Source organism: Callorhinus ursinus, unplaced genomic scaffold (assembly GCF_003265705.2).
Source record: "Callorhinus ursinus isolate GAN/ISIS: 27379988/994484 unplaced genomic scaffold, GSC_fseal_2.0 scaffold43, whole genome shotgun sequence".
NCBI classification, from domain to species: Eukaryota; Metazoa; Chordata; class Mammalia; order Carnivora; family Otariidae; genus Callorhinus; species Callorhinus ursinus.
Genome location: NW_027397105.1, coordinates 4,632,227 through 4,644,841, shown reverse-complemented (window position 1 = coordinate 4,644,841; position 12,615 = coordinate 4,632,227). Strand labels below are relative to the sequence as shown.

The 12,615-nt window shown below is 47.6% G+C and overlaps 1 protein-coding gene across 1 annotated transcript in view; it reads left to right on the top strand.

Annotated features, from left to right (window-relative positions):
• The first annotated feature begins 1,002 nt into the window (after nucleotides 1-1,002).
• The window catches only part of MYH13 (myosin heavy chain 13), a 48,331-nt gene continuing 36,718 nt past the window's right edge, over nucleotides 1,003-12,615 (top strand). The window contains 11 exon segments of the mRNA XM_025863908.2: nucleotides 1,003-1,206; nucleotides 2,955-3,098; nucleotides 3,184-3,340; nucleotides 5,147-5,174; nucleotides 5,262-5,307; nucleotides 5,309-5,377; nucleotides 6,285-6,377; nucleotides 8,295-8,358; nucleotides 8,451-8,549; nucleotides 8,658-8,761; nucleotides 9,850-9,988. Coding sequence (XP_025719693.2) covers nucleotides 1,003-1,206; nucleotides 2,955-3,098; nucleotides 3,184-3,340; nucleotides 5,147-5,174; nucleotides 5,262-5,307; nucleotides 5,309-5,377; nucleotides 6,285-6,377; nucleotides 8,295-8,358; nucleotides 8,451-8,549; nucleotides 8,658-8,761; nucleotides 9,850-9,988 — 1,147 coding nt within the window.

Below are 12,615 nucleotides of genomic sequence, written 5' to 3'. Positions count from 1 at the left end.
TGAATTATAAGGCAGATGTTAATCTAATTAAGCACTGCTTGTCACACTCTGACATTGCTATACACAACTGAAGTTTGGAGACCACTGCACTTAGACCTGATACTTCTCATTCTGCTATGTAATCCCCTGGAAATCTCATTAAAAAATGCAGCTTCTGATTCTGTAATCTGGGGTGGGTCAGAGATTCTGCATTTCTAACACACTCCTGGGTGGTACGATATAACAGATTCTAGGACCACACTTGTAGGAAGGCTCTAGACCCGCCTTTCTCAGATGTGGTCCCCAGACCAGCAGCATCAGCATCCCCTGGGAACTTGCTGGAAATGCAAATTCTCAGGCCCCATCCCAGACCTAGAATCAAAACTCCAGGGTTGGGGGCTTGACCATCTGTGTTTTAACAAGCCCTCCAGGTAACTCTGGTTGCACATTAATGTCTGGATTCACTGCATTTGGCCATAATGCCCCCCATCAGCTTGCTACCTAGAATGTGCTAAGCAAGCATGGCAAGACTTTACGTTCATGTCATCACTATTCACTGGGCCATCTGAAATTTCTACTAGGAATTATCAACATTCCAATAATTCTTTTCAGAAGCCCTTAAGATTTGGGAATGACGCTGAGATCATGGGGCTCAAATATGATGTGTACTTAAGGAAGTGCTTCTCAAATCCCCCTTCATTGGGCTCACTCTAATTGGTTCAGACTTCCTTCCATTTGTGGGACTGAACTAACAGATATCCCCCCAAATCAGCACTCATGGATGAAAACAACCCCTCAAATGTTTTTCCTAGAGTACGGTCTCTCCTTTAGCTCACTCCCACTTGCCCAATCTAAGTCCCTAGACCTGGTTCTGGATTCCCCAGGACCTAAATTAATACCAGGAGCTTTTGATCTGGCCCCCTGTCTGCATGGAAATAACAGGGTGGGGCCCTTCCCATTCAGGAGTCCCTGCAAACTCCAGACTCAACTGTCTCCCTGGTCTTCCCAGCAGCCCCTGCAGCCATGAGCTCTGATGCAGAAATGGCCATTTTTGGAGAAGCAGCTCCCTACCTGCGGAAGCCAGAGAAGGAGAGAACAGAGGCACAAAATTGCCCATTTGATTCTAAGAAAGCCTGCTTTGCAGTGGATGATAAGGAAATGTACGTGAAAGGTATAATCCAGAGCAGGGAAAATGACAAAGTCACAGTCAAGACCCTGGACGACCGGGTAAGTGTTGATCTCAGATGTCCTCCATCACTTGCCTTTGGAGTGGGATATTAGAAATCGTATGCTGGTCCATAGGAATCTGAAGGTAGAACATAACGTACACTTACCTCTTCCATAGTGAAGTAACAGGTGAAAGCTCCTATTGCAAATACCTTCACTCCTGCTTCTTTCACTTTTCCAGAATTTGGGCTTTGAGAGTTTTTGTTGTGACGTTTGCTTTGTAAAAAGGGGAAGTTGAGGGTGGCAGAGGTTGGACCATTTAAGGGAGAGATTGGTGCTGATCACTGCTGGGTGGGCCTGGCAAATATCCCTCCCTGGGCTGTGGAGTGACTTCCAGAGGAAACACTGGAGGCGATGCCTAGCTTAATGTCGAGAATTACAGTGCATTGTTCAATCCAATATTTACTGGACACCTACCACGTCTAGCATCTGTCCTTTTGCAAATGGAAGCAAATCTCAGCACCTGCTTTCCCACAGTTTACCATCTAGTGTAGGAATCAAGGTGTGCCTGGCAGGTATGACTCTCAGTTCACAAACTCAGGCATACGAAGCAGATCTTTCTTTTATTTCTTGTTTGTTTGTTTGTTTGTTGAACTTAACCTCTCATTTCAGCCTCTTTTCACTGGGAGGGAAATAAATTTTCTTCAGTCATTCTTCGGGTCTGCTCCTATGGTTGTGCCTCATTTTCAGGACCTTACACCGTACCACACTGAGGACCTCACCACCACCACCCCACCCCACCCTGAACTATCAGCTAAGAAACAAGTCCCAGTCTTTGAAGCTTCAGGATGCACAGACTTTTCCATCTCCCCTGTGCTACTTTGGGTGTCTCTAATGTAGGGCAGTGGGGCAAAAGAGTCTCCTTTCCTCAAGAGATTTGACATGTACCAACAAATCCCCTTCCTTTTGTCTTTTCACTAAAACCCTCAAAGCTTTTCTAAGGGCTTAGGCTTTGGGAAAACAGAAGCCAGAAAGCTTTATAGGCTCTTTCTCTTTTCTGCCCTATTTTCTACCTCTCCTGAGTAATGGAGTGCAGAGCTAGCTGTATGCTTGAGTGGGGGAGTCAGGAGGGGGCAAACCCAGAGGAGGGAAATGATGTAATAGTCTCAGAAATATTGTTCAGCCACGGGCCATGCTGCAAGTTCAAATGTTTTAACTATTAGAGCAGAGCTGCAAGGAATTATGGAAGCCTTGAAAAGACAGGGAGATAGGAAATGGGTCACAGAAGAGATGTGCCTTGAGTTGAACTTTGAGGGTTTCTGCACATAATTTCAATGAAGATAGTACAGACAAAGGAACCCATGTGAGCAGAAGTATTGAGGTGGAAACGCACAGAATACATTGGAGCATTCCTTTCCAATCTTCCAACCTTTGTTTCATTGAAGCACTCAAAGCAAATGGGAATAAACAGAGGCAAACTGCCGTGGGACCTGGGCCATCCTGAGTCCGACCTGATCCCTGAGGGCTGAAGGGCTCTGTTGCTGTGCACACTGTTAACTCATCCTTGGCACACACAATGGCACACTTAAGGGGGGGCATGAGACCGGAACTGGCTATGCAGTTTGACCAGAATTGGGTTAATCAAGGACAGTTACTTGTGGATCATCTCTTTGAATGACCCAAGAAGCTATTCATGCTAATGGGGTGATTTACCTGCCATCTCTCACTACTTCCACCACACCAAGTAGAGCGGGGTTCACAGAATTGGCTCTCCTTCTCCATCATGTGCTTTTCTTCTCAATCCCTAGACACTCACTCTCAACAGTGACCAGGTGTTCCCCATGAACCCTCCCAAATTTGACAAGATCGAGGACATGGCCATGATGACCCACCTGCATGAGCCCGCTGTGCTGTACAACCTCAAAGAGCGTTACGCAGCCTGGATGATCTACGTGAGCGCCCTTCAGCATCTCCCAATCCCGTCTATCTCTCTGAGTAAAGACAAGATCCTCATGTCACATTTTCTGGTTTTCTCAGACCTACTCGGGCCTCTTCTGCGTCACCGTGAACCCCTACAAGTGGTTGCCGGTGTACAACCCCGAGGTGATGGCCGCCTACCAAGGCAAGAAGCGCCAGGAGGCCCCGCCCCACATCTTCTCCATCTCCGACAACGCCTATCAGTTCATGCTGACGGGTGAGCAATTTCTTCAATCCCTATTTTTTAAAAATAGTTTTTAGTTAATTATGCAAGCCGTTTAACTGGACAGGTTCTTAGCTAATTATTCAAGCCTTTCAGAAGGACTTGATCATCTGAATGGGGCGATGGTCAAGGTGACCTTCAGAGACTCTGATGATTTCGTGATGAAGAGCCAGAGGTGCATATCTCCCATTTGCAGGAAGGTGCATAGGCTAGTGCTCACGACTGGAGCCCTGCTGTGCACCTGCTTGTTTGGGGGAACGTGGAATCCAGGGAGATGCCCTGCCCCCACCTCCAAAGAACCACCCCCCACACACACCAACATGAGCATGCTTAGAAGAAGAGAGATTAGATTAATAGCCACTAGGGTGCAAAATTGGAGAACCGGGCATAGCAATGTCCTGCACAGTCTTCTTTCCCAGACTTGGGTTCCTCTTTCTCTTCCCTAAATTCCCAGAATGGCACAGGACATAGACACGTGGTAATACTGCCGTGTCACTATGTTTCGAGTCACTTTTGTCTGTCCCACTTTCACCTGACTTTGTCTGGTGCAGACTCAAGAGGCAGAAGCAAGCCTGTGAGATCTGAAGACACATAGAGTCATCTACTAAACCTTCAGTTGCCCAAACCTCAGGTCTTCTTCTCTCACACTCAAGCCTAGCCATTCCTGCACACTTAATATTTGTCTTCAAATTGACCAAAGGTGCATCGGTTTTCAAGGGAAGATCAATAGCACTATTTGTAGGAGTTTCCTAGGGCTGCTGTACCAGAGTACCACAAGATGGGTGGCTTACACAGCAGAAATTATTGTCTCCAAGTCTGGAGGTGGAAAGTCCGAGGTTGGGGTGTCAGCGGGGTCCTCTCCTCCCCAGGGCTGAGAGGCAGAATCCGTTCCCTGCCTCTCTCACAGTTTCTTGGTGGTTTGGTGGCCCTCCTGGGGGTTCCTTGGTAGAAGCGCCTCCCTGCTTACACAATCACCTGTAGGCGGCATTCTCCCTGTGTACGTCTGTCTCCAAATCTCTCCTTTTGATAAGGACGCCAATCGTATTGGTTTAGGGCCACTCCAGTATGACTTCCTCTTTTTTTTTCCTTAAGATTTTATTTATTTATTTTTGAGAAAGAGAAAGCCCAAGCGGGAGTGGGGGGAAGAAGAAGCAGGCTCCCCACTGAGCAGGGAGCCCGATGTGGCACTCGATCCCAGGACCCTGGGATCATGACCTGAGCCGAAGGCAGACACTTCACCGACTGAGCCACCCAAGCACCCCCAATGTGACTTCATCTTCACTAATAACATCTACAATGACCCAGTTTCCAAATAAGGTCATATTCTGAGGTCCTGGGGGTAAGAACCTGAACAGATGAATTTGGGTAGAGGGGGCCACAACTCAACTCATAAATGATTGTAAGTGGAAAACCATGATCACCTTCCACAAGTACAGAGTAAAGGTAAAGGAAAAACCCAAGGACAACCCATCAATCTCCATGGATTCTAATTAGAAGCTGCACCTTCCCACAAGCCCCGAGTCTGAGACTCGCTCTCTTCGTTAAAAAAAGGAGATGAGAAATTGCTGGTCAGCAGTTGAAGATCTAGGAACAAGAATCACTTTCCCTGTGGGATTGACGGTTCACTTGCCATGTGGAAAATCTACACTAGTCGTCTCGAGGAAGATTAGCCACGCCCAAGTCCTCACACTGCTAGTTCACAGCAAAGCCATCACTCCAGTCACCCCCGGAGCTGCCCTATTTTTATATTCCATGTGTTTGCTGTTCCTTTATTTTGTTTTCTCCCCTCTGCCTTTCTAGATCGAAACAATCAGTCCATCCTCCTCACGTGAGTAACCTGAGTTTGCTCCACGATGACTTCGAAGCCAAAGCCGTCCCTCCCACTCCTCCTGCTCGCTTGCTTTTAAATAGACAGCGGAGAATCCGGGGCGGGGAAGACGGTGAACACCAAGCCTGTCATCCATCCAGTACTTTGCGACAATTGCGGTTACTGGGGACAGAAAGAAGGAGCCGCAGCCAGGCAAGATGCAGGTGAGGAGCTCCCTGCATCTAGAGGTTTGCTGGAGTAAGGACAGCTTAAAGACGAGGTGAGCACCGAGTGGGTGCAGGGCTCGGTGCTCAGCAGAGATGCACCGGGCGGGGTCTGGTCCCACGGGTGCTTGTGCGGCAAGGCTCGGGTGGTGCCACCTGGTGGACGCCAGAGGTAGCACCGGCTCCATCCTCAACAAGCCCAGGTACGGTGAGCAGCTCCCTGCGTGCTCGGCTGGAGAAAGGATGCTTTGGGGGGTGAGCGGGGGGAGAGTAAAAATTCTGCTTTCTATAAGCAGACTTCTTTTTTCTTTTTTTTAGATTTTATTTATTTATTTGAGAGAGAGAGCGCGCTAGAGAGAGAGGGCAAGCATGAGTCGGGAGCAGAGGGAGAGGGAGAAGCAGACTCCCCACTGAGCAGGGAGCCCGATGCAGGGCTCGATCTCAGGACCCTGGGATCATGACCTGAACTGAAGGCATACGCTTCACCGACTGAACCACCCAGGTGCCCCTATAAGCAGACTTCTAAGCAAAAATTCTCATGACATATCTTATGTGACTTAAAAATTTTTTTGAGAACCACTATTTCTTTTTTTTCTTTTTCTTTTTTTTTTTTTTTGAGAACCACTATTTCTATTGTATGATTCCTTGGGTGACTTTGAATATGGTATGGCCAGACTCACGTCGATGCTGTACTAATGAGACCCTCTCCAAGATGGGACCTTGAAGCCTCCTTGGGTGATAGAGATGGGCCCATGGGTACCTTCACCCATCTGCACTGGCCACCACGCTGGGCTGGTCAGCTTCTCTCCCTGGACCCTGCCCAGAGCATCCACACTTTCGAGTCACCATGGGCTCCTTCAGAGGACCCTCCAAAGTCCTCCCTTTGCTTTTCCTTATTTATTATTAGGGGACTCTGGAAGATCAAATCATCCAGGCCAACCCCCTGCTTGAGGCCTTTGGAAATGCCAAGACCGTGAGGAATGACAACTCCTCAAGATTTGTAAGATCCAGTCCAATTTTAACTACTCTCCTCCCCCCACCAAGAACCAAACCCTCTCCTCAAATGCTAGGTATAAAAAATAATAATAATAATCCCACATAAACTAGAATATAGCCCGCCTTATTCTACCCTCAAGTGATTCAGATCAATTGAGCCCTGCTGGGATAATCGGATACACCATTGGCTCATTGTCAACAGTGGGGAGGGTGGTCATCTGTCCATTCCTAACTAAGCTCATCACCTCAGTCAGAGCATCCCGAAGTCATGGTGATTCAAATTCCACAAGTAGAGATCAAATTCTTTATGCTACACTTGGTCTCGCTAGAGGGAAGCATTTTAAAATTCCGAAGTCCATTGAGCAATCTCCATTGGCTTATTAGCCATGGAAACCTTAGTTTGAATTAAGTGAGCAGGTTTGAACTCCTCCAAGTCAGAAGGCAATGGGAGAAGGAAAAACCTGGGGAAGTCAGGAGAGCTCAAAACTTGGGAATACGTTGATGTTGTAGATACTGAAGGATATGTTCCATCCTTCGATGTTTTGCTTAAGATTCGCTCATCCAAAGAGGTCTTTACTTCTCCATGGGCAAATAAACAAACATCCAGCCCTCTACCTAATCACACTATACCACGAAATGAGCAACTACCATGAGGCGAAGCCCTCGCTTATGCCTATAGTTGCAAGAGAATATCAGGACTCCACACATCTCAGGAGCTGGATAATCTCAAGCTTGTGTTTTATTGTTTCTTCTCAAGGGTAAATTGGTCACTGATGAGAAAGTAGATGCAGCCATCAGAGACTGTGGCTATGAGCCCTGACCTTTCTTTCTTTCCCTTGGTCCTCTGTGCATTGCCCATCCTAGTGCACAACTAAAAACTCTTGATTGTAGGGGATCTGGGTGCGTGTTACACAGCAGAGATATGGTGTACATACTTGCACCAAGTTAGTAATTGTGCTAACCTGGCACCAGCTTTAAAATGAAAGACAATGCCTTTAGATACTCCCATTGCCACCTGACCCAGAAGTCACGATTGCCCTGGTTAGCTTGTCCACCTTCTACCCACCAAACAAACATTTGCAGACTAAAACTTCCATCATCTTCTACTGAGCAGCTAGCAACACACTGAAGACCAACACTTACAGTTCACTCATGCCTCCAGTGACCCTTTACCAACTCTCCCCAAGCTTCATTCGGAAAACAGTGACAAGATAATGAAGTGCTGACTCTGTGGGTAGATGAACAAAGCAACATTTTTGCCTTTCAGATTTGCTCACAATGTGGTAGAAACCAGTCGCTCATAAAATTTCACCTCTTGCCTCCCCTCCAAAGGGGAGAACTCAGACTCTGAATGTGTATTTTGGGAGCCAGAGAACCTAGCCTGAGCCTGGGAGCTAGGTTTGTGTATAGTAAGGGATAAGGAAAACCAAAGCAAGAAATCTCAGAAAGAACACCCAGAGGCAAAAGAAAGAGAGAAGGGAGGGAGTACGGGAGGAAGGAAAGGAAAAGAGAAAGAGAGAGAGAGAGAAAGGAAGGAAGGAAGGAAGTTTGTCAAGATGGTCCAACCAGGTCTATCAAAGGTATCATGAAGCATTTGGGAATCCAGGTACCAGAGAGCAGGATAAAAACCAAGGGGACCATCTAGAGTGAGGTGATCCCAAGCAGAAGTTGGAGAGGGAGCCTGAGGGTGTCCCCAAAACTGGAAGAACAGGGTCAGATGCTTTGGGTAGAACTATCCGAGTCTTGGCTAAGCCAACTTGGGAATTCTGGGTGCCAGGCAGAGAGGAGGGAAGTCCTCCCTTCTAGCATCACTTCCCTGACCCTACACTTCCCACCCATGGCTGGTAGCACCTGGCAAAAGCCAGCCACAATACCATCTACATAAAATAACTGTGATGTTTGTCAACCTGCCATTGGACAGGGGAAGTTCATTCGGATTCATTTTGGAGCCACAGGAGAGCTGGCCTCAGCGGACATTGAAACCTGTGAGTCCCAGCGCCATATTGGGCACCGTGGTATTTGGCCACAAAGGCACCTCCTAGGAACCTGAAGCCACATTCTTTCTTATTCCCCTTAGATCTCTTAGAAAAATCCAGAGTGACATTTCAGGTATCCAGTGAGAGAAGCTATCACATTTTTTACCAAATCTTGTCAAACAAGAAGCCAGAACTCATTGGTAAGTTCTTGGGGTATTGGTCTCATCCTCCAAGTCAGTCACGTTGGAGAGATAGCCAGAGTGCCTCGAGCATGTGTGAGATGCTAACAGGACCTTCGTGTTTCGCAGACTTGCTCCTCATTTCAACCAATCCCTTTGACTTCCCCTTCATGAGCCAGGGAGAGGTCACCGTGGCGAGCATTAATGACAGCGAAGAACTGCTAGCGACTGATGTAAGCACTTTCTCTCCTTCCTTCTTCCTTTCAGCACAAAATTACTGAGTTTGTGAATCGAGAAGCACGCTAGCGATCGAATCAGAAACTGGGACCCAGGGATGCTCAGTGATCAGACCCAAGCTCTCAGAAATCAAGATGTCGAGGGAAATTAGTCCAGATGGTACCCCTCCCCACTCAACTCCACCCCAGGAGATGCTCGGGGGGGGAGGGCGGGGGAGGGACAGAAAGTTCTCCAAAATGAGCCTCCAGTTTCGTTCTCTAGCATTTTAGAGTGGGGTTTTGCACGTATAAGATTTTTTTTAAAGGTTTTGTGGGAACTTCTCAGGCCACAAAACCATCTGCACAGTTCTTTAAGAAAATTTTTAAAATACAGCAAAGAGTAAAGCAGGAAAAACAACCCACTCTGTAGGAGCAGACATTCCACGCCGCGTGCTACCTGCCCCCCCGCCCCCAATCAAGCTCACATTCGGCTTCCACACATCCTCGGTGCACCTGTCGGGCCTCCGACCATTAGCTTTGGGAAGTATTTCCAACGTTCATAACTAGAATAATAATAATGACATATGGATGGTGCCTCACTCCATGCCTAGCACAGGGGGGCTCTGCAGAAGTTCGCCCCTTTCTTATTTGAAAAATGATGGCATTCTCTTCGATGACCTTCCCTTCCAGTTCTAACAGGCTGGCGCACCATATTGTCTCAATTCTGAACATCAGAATTCCTGGGTTATAATGCCAGACTCTCGAGGTGTTGGACACTGTTTCTCAGACACTCTCCATGAGAATTCTTTCTCCTGGTATCACACAGTGGTTCCCAGTGGCCTCCTCCAGAAAATAGCCCCAAATCTATGTAAAGGATTCAAATCAGTTCTGATTAGATGGAAGAAAACGGAGTATTCACATTTTCTTCCCATAATCTCCACCCTCCCACACAAACATGTTAAAGAAACGGCTTTTAACCCCTAACTTAACATACCGTCCCGTCATCCACTTCTTTGGGTAAATGCTGTCTCACGGGCTGGACAGAAAGGGTGACAATGGAGGGACAACTGAGTCCCTGTGACAACTGTCCTTTCTCTAACTCCCAGAATGCCATTGACATCCTGGGCTTCAGCTCAGAGGAGAAAGTCGGGATCTACAAGCTCACGGGGGCTGTGATGCATTATGGGAACATGAAGTTCAAGCAGAAGCAGCGGGAGGAGCAGGCTGAGCCCAATGGCACCGAAGGTAACTCGTCTGGGCAGAGACTGCCATCTGACTCTGCCCCTGTGTTCATGTGTGGACGGGGCCCAGTGGGATGAGCTCTGGGTTCATCCTGAGAGCTGCTCTTCAGAAGTTGCACAAACAGAATGTGAGGTGTCCCAAGTTCATTGTGCTTGCCCTGGGGAAAGTCCACTCCCTCTGTCAAGGAAACCTATAGTGGTGGATCCATGAAAAACAAAAGACATCATTCTCATGAATGAATAATCACTGTCCACCCTGCAGTTCACCTGTTATGTTAAGGTGGGCATTGACGAGAGGATATAGTTCCGTGAACTTCACTTTTTCTCTGTGCATGTCATTCTTCATATGCAGAACACGGTCCTAAGCACCTGGGCCAGGTGAAGAGGTTTCCTCCTCCCATTGTCTTCAAGTCCACTCTGATATCTGTTGAACTTGACCCTGAACCAAGGACTGGTGTACAAATCTCCCCCCTCCCCCACCCCATGACTCTCATCTGGGTGGTCACCCCATCCCCCTCTGCCTGGCCCTGGAAACAGAGCCCCCGGCAGGGGGAGGGGCTACCAGCAGCAGGACCCACCCACCATGCACCCTGCTCAACTGGCCTCATCTCTCACACGGTCTTATGAGCTCTGTAAGGAAAAGACTGCTTCATCTCCAATAATTCTATTGTTACATCCCCGCAATGTGTGAAGAAGTGTGTCTTGAACAATAGTCTTGAAAGCAAGGCCAGGAAAGTATATGGGACTTTATCACTGCCCATAAAGGCTCACCTGATTAGGGTCGGGTTGCCCGGGATCATCTCTTTTTATTTCTTTTTTATTTTTTATTGTTATGTTAATCACCATACATTACATCATTAGTTTTGGATGCAGCGTTCCATGATTCATTGTTTGTGCATAACACCCAGTGCTCCACGCAGAACGTGCCCTCTTTAATACCCATCAACAGGCTAACCCATCCCCCACCCCCTCCCCTCTAGAACCCTCAGTTTGTTTCCTGAGATTAAGAATTCCTCATATCAGCGAGGTCCTATGATACATGTCTTTCTCTGATTGACTTATTTCGCTCAGCATAACACCCTCCAGTTCCATCCACGTCGTTGCAAATGGCAAGATCTCATTCCTTTTGATGGCTGCATAATATTCCATTGTGTATATATTCATCTCTTTTTATTAATTTCAAGTCAACTGATTAGTGACCTCATCACAGGACTAATAAAGTAGCCCATCAACGTTCATTGATCCCACCCTTCACACAAGTGGAGGGGATTATGCAAGGAATGTACACCAGGGGGCGCCAATCCTCGGGGCCATCTTCGAATCCGGCGTGGGGCAGTGGTGCAAGATAAGTGGCCGCAGAGAAACTGTTCAGAGCAAGAGACACTTCTGATTGGGGTAATCAGGGAAGGCTTCATGGAGGAAGAGGGCACTGAAATGGACTTTGAAGGAGGGGTAGGATTCTACACGTTGTGGGGGGGAGGTGGGGGGAGAAGGCAATCTGGGCAGAGGAAGCATAATGACCAAGGGGGCGTGGGAAAGAATGTGAGGGGACTGAACAGCAGAGGGGTCCACTTTGGCTACAGAGGAGGATGTGTGCGGTGAATTTGTAAGAGATGGGGATTAAAAAGTGGCTATTTTGGTATTAGTTGAAGAAGGCCTTGAATGTCGGGATAAATGGTTTAGAATGTACATGGTAGGCACCGGAAACCATGAACTCTCCACAGAGCAGGGGAGGTTCATGGGAATTAATCTGTGAGCAGTCAGGCTCACCAAGAGTGTGGGACCTTGAAAAGAAAGTGTATCAGGCTCCTCAGCAAAGATGGATCATATGATAAATATCACGGCGGGGGCTCAGGCCCCCTTCCAGCCCCAGCTGCTGTGTGTTCAGTGTGTAGGAGTAGAAAGATCCTACAAAGGGGAAAGTGGGGCTATAATCCAGCCCTGAGGTCCTCTGATGATGATGTCAGTCCAAGTGAACATTTGCTGAATGCTTGCCACACACCAAGCCCCCACTTCATGACAACCCAGCCCATGGGGTCCTGCCACAACCCTCCCCCCCCCACCAGTTTACAAATGAGAAAACTGAGTAATAAGGAAGCAAAACCAAAATTTGAATGTCAGGCCGTCTGAGTCTAGAACCCAGGCTCTCTGCCACTATATTATTCCAAATGAGGGAGATGCCAGCTATTTTGAAGGGACGGCAAGCAGGATTTGGTGCCTGTCTGACCACAGGCAGGTCAGGGATGAGGAGGAAGGATGTAATCACCCCCAAGCTTTCAAGTTTAAGACTAGAAGAATATCATCCTCCTACGTGGGCAGAGCAGGAGAAAGGGATAGTTTGAGCAAAGAGGAAAGCATACATTTGGCCTCTTATTAAGCACTTCACAAAGACAGTCCTGGATTTTTATTGGCTCAACTCTCCAGCCAGCAATAATGTAATGTTCTCAACCAAGGAGGAGCTGTCCCTAGAGGAGTGATATTTCTCTACGTTCTCCATGAGCTCAGTGCAGGCAGCCAGGTCCATCCCAAAGTCAAATGAAGTCCCAATGAACTATATGAAATTGCCAATTCTCAACTGCTTTTGACCCTCTCCCAACACCTGAAGGCTGGGTCAAGGTTTTGTAGTTCTCT